This window comes from Rhineura floridana, chromosome 11 (genome assembly GCF_030035675.1).
Source record: "Rhineura floridana isolate rRhiFlo1 chromosome 11, rRhiFlo1.hap2, whole genome shotgun sequence".
Classification (NCBI taxonomy): domain Eukaryota; kingdom Metazoa; phylum Chordata; class Lepidosauria; order Squamata; family Rhineuridae; genus Rhineura; species Rhineura floridana.
Window position 1 is genome coordinate 50,269,430 of NC_084490.1, and position 17,563 is coordinate 50,286,992.

Genomic DNA, 17,563 nt, shown 5'->3' on the forward strand with positions numbered 1-17,563 from the left:
ATCACAAACCTGTTCACAAACTTGAGGTCTAGGACAGCCCTCCACAAAAGGTCTCTCTTGCAAACCGCAAACAAGATGGAGTAGACCCCTGCATAATGCTCAGCCAGTGGCACTGGTTCTGTGGCTGCTATCTTGAGTTGTCATATGGTTTCCTTCATTATCCCTCGCCTCCCTTGAGAGTGAGCCAGGGAGTAGGAAAGAAACCTGTTTGGGGGGATTAACCAAAACTCTATTCCACAACCATGAGAGATGCAATCTCTGACCCAAGAGTCCATCGTTAAATGTAGCCACTGTTCCACATAATGGAGTAATCTGCCTCCGACGGGAATGGCATCAGTATTGCCTCCACTGACAACCTCCCCTTCCAGATGATGAGGATGAGGAACCTGGTCTTCCCTGGTGTTGAGAATGACAGTGAAATTGTTGCTTGGGCCAAGGACGTTTGGCAGATCGAAAATCGTGGCCTCTCCCATCAGGCCGTGTTCCTCGAAATGGCTGAAAGGGATGGTATGGGACAAATGTCTGAAATGGCCTCCAGTCCTCCTTTTTGTTTGTGGCTAAGACCAGCTTCCGCTTCTCCTTGCAGTCTGCCAATATGGCTTTGAGGACCTCTTCCCCAAAAAGCATTGTCCTTGCGTACAGTGCTGATGAGATATTGACTCTGGCCGTGGTGTCTGCATCCTAGTGCTGGAGCCAGAGCATCCTCCTTGCTACTACTTCAGATGCCATAGCCTGTGCTGCAAATTGAGTTGCGTCCAGAATGGCGTCAGCCACAAAAGCTGCTGACTTGTGGAGCTTCACAAGAACCCTTCTGAGCTTGGCGGGATCAGGATTGGGTTCATTGAGGAGTTCATCCAACCACATCATGGCAGCTCTAGTAAAAATCGAAGCTGTGCAAGAAGCCCGAATGGAGTAGGCAGTTGCATCTGATTTTTACGAAGTGCAAAGTCCAGTCTCCATTCAGATGGGTCCTTGAGCTGGGAGTCCCCTTCTTTTGGAAGGAGAGACATGGTCACTAGACTTGAAATTGGCTTGTCCACTACCAGAGCATTCAGACAATTCATAAAGTCTGTAGCCAAGACATATTGTTAGCCAAGGTTGAAAACCATCTAGCATGCAAAGGGCCAGCCCATTCCTCCTTAGCCAGCTTATCGATGGGATCCGGGACAGGGAGAAAATGATCTGATAACCTGGGAGTTCTCAGAACCCTGGCCCCCTTCACTGGAGTCGGTGTAGGTTCAGCATGCGCAGATTGGAGACCCAGAGTTTCCAGCATTCTGCAAAAGAGTGGAAAGTAGTTGGTTGAGTCAAAGAGGTAGTAAGAGGTATCCTCCTCGACCTCTGATTTGCCACTTCAGTCATCTCCCTCAGCCTCGAGTGGAATCGAGGGATCCACTGGATCCATCACCTTGCCTCCAACTCTGTCTCTGGCAGAGCTTGGAAAAGTTACTTTTTTTGAACTACTCCCATCAGCCCAATCCAGTGGCCATGCTGGCTGGGGCTGATGGGAGTTGTAGTTCAAAAAAGTAACTTTTCCAAGCTCTAGTCTCTGGTAGCGAAGGGATTCGGTGAGACATCTTGAGCTTCCTCTGAATGGCAGTGATGAGTAGTGACCCTGGAGCGAAGTTGCATACAAGCCAGTATCCAAGAGGCTGGCAAGGCTGGACCTGTGGGTTTCCCAGTGGCTGTGCTTACGAGAGAGAGCCCAACAAGGCATACTTCAGCTGAGAGACAAATTCTGGAGTCAACCGCAACCCCAGCAGTGGAACCTGTGTGCCCATCTGAGGATTCAAGTCACTGGCTACACCTGTTGAGGCAGAGATGTGACTGTCGCATCAGACTGGTGAGAGGCTTGAACCCTAGCTGTTGAAGTGGATTGAGGCTGAAGGTCCAAGGATGTCTGAGTGGGAAAACCCTCAAAATCCTCCTCTGATGATCCTGCTGATGAGTGAAAAAGGGCTGTTAATCTCTCTTGACTGGTCTCCTGAGCCATAACAGTGGCCAAAGTTGAGGGCACTTCTAGCAAGGTTGGAAATGACACATATCGTGCTCGCCTGGCAGCCAGCTGGGTAGAAGAGTGTTTGGTCTTGGCAACAGCCTTAGAATGGTGCGTAGGAGCCTTGTGCCTTGCAGACTTGCACTGTGCACTACTGCTCTGTGACTAATGCCTGATCTGCATCTGGTGCTTGATCTGCCATGTTATACACACACGCAATCGAGGGGTGTGGTATCTGAAGTCAACACAAGCACTGGAAGAGGGGTGTGGTGTGAATTGGGATCCCAGGTACACACCCACAGACGAGGGTAGCAGTATAGCCCTGAGTGCACTTTTAGTGCTAGGGTATGGTGAAATAGGAGCCCAGGTACACGCACATGGTAGAGGGGTGCAGTACAGCCCCAGTGCACTTCCAAATTCTTCTCTCTCTCTCTCTCTCTTAAAATATCCTGTACGGGGAAATCTATGCCCTCGCTGCCTTCAGCCGACATAGGAAGAGGGTAAAGAACAAAGAAAAGGAGGAGAAAGAAGGCTGAACAACAAAAAAGGTGGGAAAAGATGGGCCAAAATAGTGGTCAGGCAGGCGGTGAAAGAAAAAAGGGAGGAAAAAATGGCAGCCTGACAACAAGAGAGGAGCCTTCTGGGCTGGGGGGGAAGCTTCAGGGATCGGGCCACAGCGGTGAGTCCCAGAAGCACCCTCAATGAAAAGGGGGGATGCGGTGAGCAAAAGCTGCTAAACGGGCCACAGACATGAGGCTCCAGTCAGGTCAGGCTGTAACTGCAAGCCCCCATCAGATGGAGCTGGCAGGGAGCACTGCCAAGACAGTAAGCTGAGGTCAAAAGCCAACAGGTGGAGCCACAACCACAAGCTCCAAACAGGCAAGGGGGGGAATCAGGTCCCAAGGTCAAAAACCAACAGTTGGAGCCACAACTGCGAGTTCCACACAGACAGAGCCGGCAGGAAGCGTCGCTGAGACTGCAAGCTGCAGTCAAAAACCACCGGTTGGAATCACAACCACGAGCTCCAAACAGGCGGGGGGGGATTGAGCCCACAGCTGCAAGCCCAAAAGGCCCCAAGGAGACTGCAGCCTGTGGCCAAATGCTGCCTGTTGAAGCGGCATCTGCAAGCTCCAAACAGGCAAGGGGGGGAATCGGGCCCACCACTGTGTGTCTGAAGTAAAGGGTAAAAAAAGGGACCTACGGAGCCACCGCCACAAGCCCCACTAGGCAGGTAAGGCAAACCCCTGGAGCCTCAGATGCAAGCTCTGTGAGGTGCAAGAAGGGGGAGACCTGCAGGGCTGCAGCCACGAGCCCCGCAAGGGTCTGCAGAAGAACAAAAAAAAAAGCCTGCAGGTCACAGCCGCGAGCTCCATCACCTAAAAGGGAAGGGTGAAAAGAAAATTTAAAAAAACTCCCGTAAAAAAGGAGATTAGTCAGACTAGTCACCTAAAAGGGGCAGACTAAACCTCCCCACACAAACCCCCAACAACACACACAATAAACGTACAGACCACTATAAGGAAAGGAAAAAGTAACAACCTCGGACGAAGGCAAGAATTAACTGGAGTGGGGCAGAAGGGATAGGCCAGGTCTTGACTTCAGTGCATTCTTGCCTTTGGGTGTTAGATGGTACTACAATCCACGTGATGGCATGCTACCCGGGGAAAATTGCCCCATCCTTCTCCTTGTTTAAATTTTATGAGGGCAATACTGAGACTAAAGAGGAGGAAGCTGACAGGCACTGCCACTCTCTGGACTGGTTGTATGTAGGAAGAAAGGAGGGAGACACCTGGCTAAGGGCAGACTGAGGCTGGAGGGACAGTGCTCTTTCCATCTTGATGGAACAGCTGCAACTGTGGACAGGACTGAAACTGGAACTCTGTGAAAGTAAGACACATGCACTCTGTCTCTGAGGGGGAATCCAAATGAATATATGCTATGTAGTGGCCACTTAAAGACTTCTCAAGTGGTATCTCTAAATACATGGAGAGCCAATCACATGTAACCTCTGGCCAAGCAACAAAACCATCTTCATCAAAACAATCACAACCCTGTTTTCTCAGATTTTACAGTAGTTGCAGGACTTTGGCACCAGTTCCAGCACTGTTAGGCAGAGGCTACCATGATGTAAGCCCAAGGTTGTGTGCGTATGATGTCATTCTGTAGGAGTGCTGAAAAAGCACAGAGCACAGAATCTCAGCTTTCATTTTTAGGAAAGCAACTTTCTAAATCCTTGGGTGGGGGAATGAAATGGATTGCCTTCAAGTCGATTTCGACTTATGTCGGCCCTATGAATAGGGTTTTCATGGTAAGCGGTATTCAGAGGGGGTTTACCATTGCCTTCCTCTGAGGCTGAGAGGCAGTGGCTGGCCCAAGGTCACCCAGTGAGCTTCATGGCTATGATGCTTGAAAAAGGGTGGACAGTTCCTGCTCAAACCTCAGAAAGCCAAAGGCACCTCTGAGTAATATTTCCCACACACATCGCTTCTTAAGCACCTCCATAACAAGTTACACCATAATAAGTTGGAGAAATGAGTAAAAAGTGCAGAAAAAATATGTCAAAGTAAAGAAATAGGTGACAGAATTCAGTCCACGCTGCTTAAATTGGAGTAAGTATTCAAGCAGTCACCAAAGGCCCAATCTTTGTCGGTGTCCACCCTGAGCCCCCTAATGGAAAGAAGGGGCTAAGACGTGGCACTCACACGGCTGCAATCTTTATGAACTTCTTGAGCAGGTGGGCCCGCTTCCCCAGCGACTCGCACAGCAACACTTCAGTGGCCACCCAGTGCTGAACTTCACTACAACGTTGCAGCAGCAACTCCAGGTTGGCAGTCTCCCGTCGGCCACGTTCCCCATGGAACACATAGTCCACAAATTCCAGCTACAAACAAGGATGTGAGAGTGAAAGTGAATTATCTTGTGTGCCCACAACCCTCCCTAGGCCTGGACAGAGGGCAAGGGACTCCCCCCTCTCCTACAATCATGATGTCATCCAACTGGCTGGGTATTGGATACCACTTCTGAAGGACAAGCACATGGTTCTTAAACTTCTTGCAACCTTCCAATGTTGCAAAATTGTCAAGCTTCCATGCCAGCTCCCTAACCCGGTTTCTCATTGCCTACCAGCTCACAGACACATTTGGTTTTCTTACCTCATGGACACAGCGGAACAATTCCCAGTGGAAAGCTGTGAGGTGATTTGCCACATCTTCAGCTTCAACCCGGTGGATCTCTGTGTCACCTGGAGACACCTGGATTTCATCAGGGAGAGGGACCTAGAGAAAAGGTCAAGTTTGTAGACAGCAAGCGGGGGAAGCAGGGAAAGAAATTCCAACATGTTAGAACCAAGAGGAAAATATGGATGGTGTTTCAGAGCTCAGGTGAAAAGAGCTCTTTCTGGCAACTGCAACAGTCTGATCCTATCGAGGCACATAACTGCAACACTGAACACAGATGCTCACACACAAGGATGCAATGGAGCAGGAACTGGGGGGGATGTGGAGGGAAGAAAGGAAGCACAGCTCAGGGAGTTTTTTCAGAACAAGAGCTGCAATGTCATCTATCAAAGCACCAGAGTAATTGAGGGCCCCCCTCCTTGTTCTGGCAAGTGAATGAGGAATAAGGCTTTCAAGTTTTACTAGCGTTTGTGACAATTTAGCATTAGAAAATAAGGAAACTAATCAACTAGAGACTGAACATTTTCTCCCATTTCTTTGATGGGGTTCCTACATCATGGTGGCAGTTTAAACAGCAACACTTTTTTGCAGGCTCAGTTTCATTTCTCATTAAAAGTTAAAGGATGCATTTCAGCTGGCTGAAGATCTTACTTTAAAGCTCAGTTCTGCAAATTAAATCTGAAGAATGTGCCACTGACTTCAATGGAGCTTATTCCCAGGTAATTATGCACAGGATCCTAGTCATGCCACCTAGCTGATCAGGGATGTGAACCTAGCTCTCCTCAGTCAAACTCTAACATGCTAACCACTACACTGCCTTTTGGTAGCTAGTTAGTTGCTGTTGCTGCTCTTGTGAGTAAGTTGGGGGGTGTACATTATAGATATAATGGATGAAGACACCTACTTGCATTTTGGATGCTCCTCGGGGGTGTGGCTATGTGGGATGTTGTGATGAGCACCTACACATTGAAATTTACCACTAGACCACTGCTTATACCAATAAACTGATTGTCACACCCACATTGCAAAAGGACCTGCCAGCTATAGGAAAAACAAGCAGAGGAAAGGAGCTCACTCACCAGTGAAGGGAAAGTATCCTTAGTGCAGGCAAAGAGATGGCTGTTTATCCCCAGGGTAGTGAAAACACACTCTTCATTGGGCTGTAGCACAGATTTCTCTAGGGGTAGGCAAGAAAGCAACAGTTCCTGAACCACTTGCAACAATAGCAGGAACATATCTCATAACAGTCATATCCACTGGGGAAACTTAATAGTTTTTTGTTTACATTCAGGGTCTGGGGGACACACACACCCCTACCTTCTGCTCCAGCATGTAGCTTGGCTCACTTGTTTGAGACAACTGGAGGTAGTGCACTTACTCACTGCCCATGGTGCAATGTAGTCTGGATTTCATCAGGGCAGGGATAGGGAATTTCTGGCCCTCCAGAAATTGTTGGATGATAACTCCCTGTCTATTGGCCATACTCCTGGTGCTGATGGCGGATGGGAGTCCAGAAACCCCTGGAGGGCCACAGGTTCCCCAGCCCTAGATTGGGGGCAAATTGCAGAACAGTAGTTCATGCTATCCAGTTGCAAGGCTTCTGGAAAATTAAAGTTGACCTGTTGGAAGCCTGATAGCTGGATAGTTCTACCTTTAGCTATTGACTTTAATGTTTGGGCCTTCCAGTCTTATGATGAACAGCTCTTCTAGGCTCACGGATTCTCCCTTCTACTCCCACCTCACAATGCACACACAAGAACAATAAACAACAGAAGCCTCTCTAATCTGTTACTAATTACTGTAGTTCAGATTCTGTAGGTGCCACCATATATAGCTTCAGTTATATGCTGCACCCTTATCTACTGAGGTTTCACATTGCCCAAATGTCTCTGAATGTGCCCACCATCTAGCATGGCCTTGTCAGCACCAGACAGAGTTGCCATCTTTTCCCATGGCCTCACTCTTGTGTTTTAAATAACCGCCTCACACAAAAATTCAGCCAACTGTTGACGTTTTCCTTCTCATGTTATATTTCAAGGCCAGGAAAAGCTGCACATGCTACATTCTGGCACACCAGACTGCTGCAACAGGCACAGGAGGTGGAGCCAATAAAAGGTGGCAACCCAAGTGGCATTATTATTATTATTATTATTATTATTATACCCCATCATTACTCCCAGAAGGAGCCCAGAGTGGCAACAGGTGATAAAACACTAAAAACATACATAAAACATCTTTAGAAACAATTACAATACAGATGCAGATTGGGATAAAGTCTCTACTTAAAAGGCTTGTTGAAAGAGGAAAGTCTTCAGTAGACGCCAAAAAGATAACAGAAATGGTGCCTGTCTAATATATAAGGGGAGTGGATTCCAAAGGAATATTTAATATATTTGGAGAAAATGTAATATATTTGGAGAAAGCTATGGCACTTTCCCCCTCTCTGGTCTTTTATTTTCTCAAGGCTGCATATTTCTGAGCCTCAAGGTTGTAAAAGAGACAGTGGGGAGCAGAAGGCAGACAGCTGTCATTGCTGCTTTGCCCCCACGCCAGCTTCTGGGAGACAGCTACCTCCTGAGGATGCTACTGCCACCAGTATGAGAGCCTCCTCCCGTGTGGGCTGTTCATTCGAATACTGGAGCTTCTCAGTCACCGAGGTGAGGATGTCCTGCACAGAGGCAGAGAGGCGGCTGCGGATGGTGACATATGAGTGGTCGGGCACGTAAACGCGGCAGAAGACTAGAAAGAAACAAGAGTCAAAAGGCTGAAGGTTGGGATTCATAGCCAGCAGAGAACAGCAAGGATGGTTTCAGCACTACTAATACCAGTGTCTTCCAGGTTGTAAACACACTAGTTGCCAGATCAAGGCATTTCCATTAGCCACACCTGGAGGGAGAACACATTGATCTGCAGATCAATTGCAAAATCTCTTTGAAGCTGAATTTTTAAAAACAAAGACTTTTTTTAAAAGACAAAGCTGCTCCCACCAGGTTTTACACTAAAGAGGGGTGGGGTTTGACTAGCATCATGCACCCTCATTTTCAGAAGAGAGAGATGCACTGGAATCAGCAGAACAGTGAGGTGTTTCTACCCCTAGTCTCTGACCACAGTCAAGGACTGGATACAGGTAAACCAATAAATTAAATCAGAAAAAGACTAAATGTAATGGCAATCCTGCAATATGGAAGGCACTGAGTCTACCATCACTGTGTGATTCAATTTCCTTTGGCCACTCATCCTCAAAGCCTTGAGGGGCTTCCTGGATGCACTGGCATAGACCTAAAGACCATCATTCATGCCTTCATCACTTTGAGGCTAGGCTGCTATCATGTGCTTTAGGAAGGGCTCTCTGGGATGAAAGTTCAAAAGTTTCAGCTAGCGGGAAATGTACAGCCCAACTTTTAAAGGGAGTAAGTGGTTAAGGCAGCCTTTCCCAACCAGTGTGCCTCCAGATGTTGTTGGACCACAACTCCCATCTTTCCTGACCAATGGCAATGCTGGCTGAGGCTGATGGGAGTTGTGGGCCAACAACATCTGGAGGCACACTGGTTGGGAAAGGCTGGGTTAAGGGCACATAAAATAGCAGGGCTCCAGTACTGAACTGGCTTGCTCTTGCCTTCCAAGTCCAATTTCACCTGCTGAAACGACTTATAGTTCTCCACGCTGCATAAGTCCAGCATCCTTAAGTGACCACCTCCATCCCAATATCCCACCAAGAACAAAATGGAACATTCTGTACACCAAAATCAGGTCTGCAACAGTATGCAAAGAAGTATTGTCAGTGGCTGCCCGCCCCAGCACTGGAATTCTTTGCACCTGGAGACTTGTCAATGCTAGAGCCTGCGTAGGTTCCAGAAACCGGATGTTTTTTATTCAAATCAGCTTCTGGCAACAAGGGACAGGGTAGGACCAAGTATAATTATTAGCATACCTAACAGATGTTTAGGTGATCCCTCACCCATTGAAAGAACATAATGGGATGGGGTTGCTGCACTCAGGATATATGAACTAGCCCTGCCCCCTGCGCATTCACCTTGCACGTGAAAGGGCTCTATGCACATGCATAAGCAGATACACACATAGAGCTTCTCTAGGGAGGAGGGGCTAGTACACACTTAGAACCCCTGCAGAAGCCAGCCAAATGCATGGATGCCTGGGGCATGGCCACTGTGCATGTCAGCAGAAAGCAGGCTTGGTCTGTGTAGCCCTGTAATTCCCCCCCCCCGCCATTTTTTCAACACATAGGAGGATCTCCTGAACACCCTGTATGTAACAACCTTTGGGAACAGATGGACTCTGGTTTAACTAACCCACTAAATAGTCAACCATTTATTTGGTGCTGAAACTCAAATGAAGTTCAGCAAATTTTCATATTAAAATCTAACATTTGGACCAATTCCAATTTCTCTTTTAGCATTTGACTTTCAAGGATGCTTTTAAAGGGACTTTTATCTTAAAGCTTGTGCAGCTGAATTTCAAGGCCATAATGTTAAGCACCAACTTGCCAAATTCAAAACACTTTTACACTTTTTTGGAGGAGTGTTAGAAAGGAGGTGGCAAAGCCTGCCTCCAGAGGTTAATTTGAAGTCTCCAAGGCTTAGGTTTTTCAGTGTCTCTGAGTACATGCAAAGCACACCACTAAACACAGAACTTGGATTAGGGAGATAGGGTATGGTGAGACCTGAGCCCCAAGAGGTCTGTTTTTAGAAAGTAACTATTTTTTCATTTCATACTTTGAGAACCTTCAATACTTCTGTTGTTCCTTTAACATTCAAACTTTTGTGGGAGTCCTCATTCCCATCCTCTCCCTGGTTTACAGTAGTGGCTATAGCTCAGTGGTTGAGCATATGTTTTGTATGCAGAACATTCAAGCCTTGATGTCTCCAGGCAGGACTAGGAAAGGCTCCTGTCTGGAACCCTAAAGAGCCACTGCTAGTCAGTGTGTGCTAGTCAGTGTGTGCTAGTCAGGCAAGCCAATGATCGGATTTGGCAGAAGACAGCTTCACATGTTTATATGCTTTCATCTATTTAAAGAGAAGGATTTATGGATGGAATGGCACAAGCAAGCCCCTGCTTGCACTCATCAGATCTTTTAAAGACAATCCAGGTGGGGACCCCCCAACACCACAACCACTAGCACCAGCAGCAGCATTTCCCATCTCCTTAATACTCACTTTCATCTGACCCACGGAAAGCGACCCGTGTCTGGAGGCAGGAATCTATGCGTCGGAAATGCCTGAAAAGGGGCTTGACTTGTTTGCTTGGGGGATGGCTTTCTTCAGTTACCCTGTAGCCAGAAGGCAAGATTGAGAAGCCAAAAAAGAGGAAAGCACCAACCACAACGTAAAGCATTTTCAGAGGGGCAGGGCATCATTCTAAGAGGGATAAAGGAGTCAAAATTTCTGGATTTAGTGATCCATTTAAGGCAGGGGTGTGGAACCAGTGGCCCACCAGATGTTGTTGGACTACAACTCCCATCATACCTGGCCATTTTTTACAAAGAAAAAAGAAAGAAAGGACTGCCCACACATGCATGTGATAAGAAAAACCTGAGGAGCATTTTGACTGGGAAAATGTCTAGTAGTGAAAGGGTTACAGAGCCCTCTGTTCTTTCCTGCACTCTAATTCAGTTTCCTAATGTTGTTTTTGTTTTCAAAAATGTGTTGAGGGGGGCAGAGGAGAGAATGTTACACTCAACTACATGTCCCATCTTGTCCTGGCCTGAGCCCATGGTTGAGTCTATGGCACAATCCTAGTCCCTCCCCAGTGTGCATAGCTGGGGGTCGCGTGGGGAGGTGGCATTAGGATGTTGGGTAGATTTCTCCTTGCTGGTGGTAGGGGGTCTCCTCTGCAGCAGAGGCCCTGAAATTAAGCTGACAGTAGCAGTTCTCCTGGCAGTGGTAGATCAGAATGAGTGAATATGGCAATTTTGGTTTCTCTTCATTTCTAATTTTTCCACTCTTGAGTTCAGTTCTCCAAATTTCCACATCAGTTTGCAATATTTTAAATGTAAAAAGTCCTCATGAAAATTCACCAGCATTTGTGTGCACATTTTTCTTAATATACACATTTGTGTAAGCAATTTTGCCAAAGATACACATTTTTGCAAGGCAATTTTCCCTGCTAAGGCAGCCCAGCCAGCTGAAATTCTATAGTCTCTATTCCCACTATCCGTACTTACTTGAGTTCAACTGTTTCCACGAGCTGATGTAGCTTCAAAATTTCATCTTCCAGTTTGTGGTAAAGGGAGGAGTCCTTCATGATTAGCAGGTACAGATCCTAGGAAAAAAGAGAAAGTGGCTTGAGTTGTCATGATCTGATACCAGAGGAGAGGGCAATTTCTGCTATTGCCCAGATGAGCCTATCTTGGTGTGGCAATTTGCCACCTAGTAAGGATAAATTATTTTTTAGAAAAATGGTCGCTGGAAGAATATCTTGCAATCTACCAGTATTAATTTCTTAACAACAAACAAGTTTCTAGTTCTCATGAGAGTAGGTTTAGGATCATCATGGCATACCTTGATAACTTTGCCTGCTTTCTCCTCCTCCTGCAAGATCCCCTTGTATGTCTCAAGGAAGTGCAGCAAAATAACCAAAACAGCTCGCTTTCGGTGCATGGCCTCGCCTTCCTTCCAACATGCCGGTGATGGGATTGTAGATGCTGTCATGAAGGTGGCCACAGGGAAGTCAAGGGCAAATCACAGGGTTGGGGCTTCAGAAGGCAGGGATTGGAAGAAAGAAAGACATCCCAAGTGACAAGGTTTGGAATGGGGTGGGTTGAATCTGGGCAAAGATAGCAACACGGCAAGTCCAGATTGCAGAATGATAGAGTTGCAAAGATCACTATCTCCATTAACAGGTATAGTTTACGTATCCCCCAATCAGCCACGAAGATGTGGACTTGGCATTTGGTTGCAGAATTTAGTATGCTGTGAATTCCAATTTACATCAGTTGTATGATGGTTCAAGTTTCAAGCATGGACCAGGAGATCTGGATTCAAATCTGCACTTAGTCATCCAGCTCACCATCTGACCCCTGGACCCAGTCACTTTCACTTTCACTTAGCCTAACCTACCTCACAGGGTTGTTGTGAGGATAAAATGGGGACAAGGGCCATGTAAGCTACCTAAGCTCTTTGGAGGAAAACAGAGATAAAAATGTAAATAAAAACAACTGTCTCCATAAACTGCATAGCCTGAAAACGCAATTTACTTAGGATGAACCATCTCCACAAGGTAAAAAGGAAAAGAAAGCAAGTTTTGAGATTATGGTTGTGGAAAATAGACTGAAAATAAACAAATAGGGGTGTCTGAGATGGCTGACACGAGTAGACAAGATGCCAGCTATGATCCACCCCTAAGAAAACATAATAAACAGGGCTGATTTTTTTTTTTAACACAGGTCTATGTGTGTGTCTCATCACTAGAAACTCACAGAACCAGAGGCGGTCACATTCCACCTACATACACACACCCTTCAATCTATCAATACCTGTATTTGTGGTGGTGGTGGGAACTGTTAACAAGGATGGGCAGCTTAATTGCTACCTGTTGACTGAAATTAACAAAGTCCACCCAGATGGTTAAATTTTTCAGAGCCATGTAGCGTTACCCTATTCTGACAGAAGCTCTGTGCGACAAGATCAGTCTCCGGATAAATTCACAGAAGAGACACACAAAAAAAAGAGATTAAGGCTGCAATCCTATATACCCTTAGGATTACTGAAGGAAGTAGAACTTACTTTTGAGTAAATACACATAAGATGTACATCCACCAATAAAGCAGATAAATCTGCCCAGTGAAATTAAGTGGGATTGAGTAAATTTCCTCACAAGTTTTGGTCCTCCATCCACCAAAACTCCAAGAAGTTCAAGGAGGCGTACATGGTTTTACGTATAGTATTGTCTGATTTTATATTCAGAGCAATCCTGTAAAGACAGGATAGACTGAGACCAAAAGCGCCAGTTATAGGGGACGTGTAGACATCATCAACACATATATCCCCAGTAATGTGTAACTGGGGGAAAAGCATGTGATGTCATTGCAATTAGTATTTTCCTGCACCTTTTAAGCAGCAGCCAATAAAGTGGAGTAGGGGATGAGGAAATGTTGTGACATCACATCGTTTTTTCAGCTACATATCACCAAGATGCTGGAAAAAGTACATGGCTTGGCAGGTCCCACATACATCTTGCTATAATGCTTTGTTTGGACCTGGGAGAATGACTTTGCACAAGATCACTTCATGAGCTTCATGGCCATTTCACACTATATGGTAATCACATTTGCCTCATATATGTTTAAAGCATGTGAACCAGTGTGGCATAGTGGTTAAGAGTGCTGGACTAGGACCTGGGAAATCAGGGTTCAAATCCCCACTTGAACATGAAGCTCAGTTGGTAACTTTGAGCCATTCACTGTCTCTCTGCCTAACCAACTTCACAAGGTTGTTGTTAGGATAAAATAAAGATGAGAAGAAAACATGAAGAGGAGATATGCCTCTCCAGATGTTTTGGGGGAAGACCCATGATTAGCTATAACTCCCTGGTCTGTGTCTATTCTGCATTTAGAAAAGTGTTTGGAGACTTTGACAAAACATGGCCATGCCATTAATAATGAACTAGTTCTGAGGTGTGCAAGTACAACACATTGTGGAGACTGGTGGCCCTGACATCAGTGGGGCAGTGAATTCGCTCCAGGTTTTAGTCTGAACTTTCCAGGAGCTATCCAAGGTGCTTTCAGCTCCTTCAAAGTTCAGACTAAAGCCCGGAGTGGATTCACTGCCCCACTGATAACAGGGCCACCAGTCCCACTGCACACACATAGAGGAGTCACTGACTGACTGGCTCACTTATTCATGGGGGTATCGGCATTGTTAGTATTTTTCCCTCCCTAGCTAAAAAAGCAGAAAACTGATCCACAAGCAGCCTACAAGGCACTGAAAAGCCAAATTTAAAATTATGAAGCTTACATCATCATTGTAGCTGGCACTCCACCACCAAGCAAGCCACATCACTCGGGGGAATGACAGCATGCTAAAACTGTGGCAGTTGGGTTACCCCTCACTTGACACAGTCTCAGATAGGCAGAGGGGAGGATCTGTATGAAAAAAATAGGACAAGCCACATATACAATAAAATGCAGGGATGTGGGGTGCCCTTTTGCACACATTTGTAACAATACTCTGACTGGGGGAGAGAAGGGAAATTGCAACAGCAGTTAGCCAGAAACGAGTTTATGCTTGGAGAAGGCAAGCTAGTTGCCCGATACTAATTTGATACCTTATATCAGTCCATCTAGCTCAGACATGACTAAACTGACTTGCAGTAGCTTTCCAAAGACCAAGCTCATTAAGATCCTTTTAACTGGAGATGCCAAGGATTGAACCTGGGACCTCATACATGCAAATCACAGGCTCTACCACAGAGTTATGGAACTCCCATAAAGGACTCGCCCATTCTGAATGAGAACTAGGCTAATTGTTCTCTCTCTTGCTGCTGCATCACATCCTCTGTCTGTAAGCTAAACATCCCAACATGGAATATGCTACTGTAGAGTAGTGTCAAAAGACAAATAATTAACAGAAAAGATAGGGTTAGATAGGATTTATTGCCTAGAATCACAGGGTTGGAAAGCATCAGATTTAAATTGTTTGAACCAGAAGGTAATAATAGCAGTAGTACTAATTTCCCTTATGTTTGCTCATTTATCATGTATTCAGCTTCTTTTAGGCCTAGGGAAGGTCAAAGAGCACTGAAGCCACCATGGAGTCTTGAGCTCTAGAAGCACTACCTCTTTGGCTTCAGAAGTTTCATTCACCAGGCATTGCTCCTACACTTTAGAACCATAAGGCCTAGCAACTTGCTTTTAAAAGAATAATTCAAGCTGGCATTTATTGCCAAAGACCAAATTCTGCTCTAGCGCATTTTGCACAAACACTCCTTCCCATAAGAAATCAGGGAGGCGCCGTCCCTGATAAATTTCAGATGCCAGATTAAACAGTTTTATTTCAGGATGCCTTTGCACTATAACTATTGTTCCACTGTTTTCCATTTTCTGATGTTTTAATCTACGTTTTAAAGGTTGTTTGCTTTATTTTTTTGCCCCGTTAGGTGAAAAGCAGGGTATAGATTTTTAAAATAAAAATAAAGTGTGAGGAATTACAGAATCCACAGAGCTTTATGCAACAAGAACAGGATATATGAGAAGGTGATATGGACAGAGTTTCTCCCGCAGTTAAATGTGTCAGAATGACAAGCCCTCCCTCCAACACACACTTCTTCTCCTAACTCAGCCATCATGGGATGTTCCCAATGTCATGCAGGAAGGATATTGCTGGTGCACCTGGTGCAGGAACTGCTCCGTGGGCAGGAACAACGAGTGGGTGAGCACGATGTCATCTAGGAATAGGTCTGAGAGAAGACAGGAAGGAAGCAAACAGGGAGAATGAGACAGTGAAATGATACTGCTATCCCGCCCTGAGAGATGCAAGGCAATTGCATGGACCCGGAATTTGGTCCAGGCAGACACATGAACAATCTTCATGCATGTCACAAGGAGGTTAACACAAGGCCCAATCAAACTGGTTCCAGAGGCCCCACCTCCTGCATTCTGGCACCGCAGACAAAAAATACTTTTGGGGTAGGCAGTGCTGCCAATTTCCATCTCAAACACGGAGGAGAGAAATATTGTATCTTTCTGCTTTTCTGTTTCTCTTTCTACCCGTCATCAAAACAGATGCACTGGTGATCCAGATCTGGGACTTATTTCTAATGCCCTGCTCAGAAATGGAACATAAAAACAGGGTGTCTCTGAGCATGTGCAAAGAATATTCATGCAGAGCCATGCAACAAACCAGAATCAGCTCTTACATATTTCACATGAGAAAGTCAAAGGAAGGCGTGAACCCTGGGCATCTTCTGCCTTACAGTTTGAGACCTAGATCACAACACCAGCATCTCCCAAGTGAATATTCCACTACACATTTTCTCCTTGATCATATCTGCTGCCTTTTCACTTTATTACTGTTTAATGTATTGAGAATAATAGCCCACCTAATACCGCTAACACAGAAAAAAGCAGAAGCACACAAGTCACACAAAGTCACACAAGTCAAATGTCAACAGAGTTATAAATTATACTCAGCCTCAGTCCACTAAAGGAAACCAGGGAAGGTGTGATATTAGAGTACCCAGCACCAATATTTATTTGTTTGTCTTATTTATTACTGCATTAACATCCCATATTTTCTCCAATCAGTTCAGAGGTCTTCCCCTCCCCATTTTATCCTCACAACAACCCTGTGAGGTAGGTTAGGTTCAGAGACAGTGACTTGCCCAAGATCACCCAGTGAGCTTCATGGCCTAATGGAGATTTTAACCCTGGTCTTCCAGATCCTAGTCTGACAATCACTGGCTCAACATACCTCCAGAAGGCATGTGGCTTCCACTCTCTTCTAGTTCCTCTGCTGAGGTGAGATGGGTGGCGATCAAGAGCCTTTTTGGTTACGATACCCCATCTCTGGAGTTTCATCTGGTATCTACTCTGCCATTTTAGCAGCCGGTGAAGACCCTTTTTATTTTCCTAGGCTTTTTCAACCTTTTAAGTCATTGCTTTCATTTTATTGGCTGTACTTTGCTTATTATGTTTTTATCTGCTGTTTTATTTTGCTGTTGGGGGTGGGGGTTGCTGTATTACTTTATATTATTATGTCTTTTCAACTGCATTGGTGGAGAGTATTGTTTTGTATTTTGTCCCACCTTGGGATCACACATGATAAAGGAATGGGTTATAAATCAAGGATAAATACAAAGAAACAATTGTTGCAGAAAAGCTGCAGTCACAGTAAGAACTCAAGAAGAGCCCTGTTGGATCAGGCTAGTGGCCCATCTAGTCCAGCATCCTGTTTGCACAGTGGCCAACCAAATGCCCGTGGGAAGCCCACAAGCAGAACCTGAGCACAACAGCACTCTTCCCTCCTGTGGTTTCCAGCAACTGGTATTTGGAAGCATACTGCCTCTGACACGGGAGGTAGTACATAGCCATTGTGGCAGGTAATCACAGCAGTCTGCAATACAGCTCATATGTTCTGTTGTGTGTAGCCAATACAAAATTGCCCTCTAACATGACACAAATTGATTGTGCACTCTGGACTTATACTCACACATCACACATAGTACAATATCACAGGGAGAACCTATGGAGGAGGCTCCCCTTTAAAATGCATAAGCCATGCCAGTGGAGAGAAGGGAGTGAGTCTTGCTCCACTCTCCTCCTCCAGGGACTGGCTGGAAAGTGTACTTGGGAGGGAGCAATTTACATTAGAAAAGGGACAGTTGTGAAGGGAGACTGTGAGGCATCTGTGGCCAGTCACTTTCCCTCTGAAATTCC

General features: G+C 45.7%; 1 protein-coding gene across 4 annotated transcripts in view; it reads right to left on the bottom strand.

The window, feature by feature from the left end:
* RAPGEFL1 (Rap guanine nucleotide exchange factor like 1) overlaps nucleotides 1-17,563 on the bottom strand; it is a 101,876-nt gene that overhangs the window by 37,759 nt on the left and 46,554 nt on the right. For all 4 annotated transcript variants that reach the window (XM_061590077.1, XM_061590078.1, XM_061590075.1 and 1 more), the window contains exons 2-9: nucleotides 15,507-15,585; nucleotides 11,691-11,844; nucleotides 11,354-11,451; nucleotides 10,347-10,459; nucleotides 7,744-7,911; nucleotides 6,252-6,349; nucleotides 5,149-5,271; nucleotides 4,699-4,877 (exon numbers count right to left, since the gene is read on the bottom strand). In XM_061590077.1, the coding sequence (XP_061446061.1) occupies nucleotides 4,699-4,877; nucleotides 5,149-5,271; nucleotides 6,252-6,349; nucleotides 7,744-7,911; nucleotides 10,347-10,459; nucleotides 11,354-11,451; nucleotides 11,691-11,840 (929 nt within the window). In that variant the 5' untranslated portion in view covers nucleotides 11,841-11,844; nucleotides 15,507-15,585. The remainder of the gene's footprint in view (nucleotides 1-4,698; nucleotides 4,878-5,148; nucleotides 5,272-6,251; nucleotides 6,350-7,743; nucleotides 7,912-10,346; nucleotides 10,460-11,353; nucleotides 11,452-11,690; nucleotides 11,845-15,506; nucleotides 15,586-17,563) is intronic.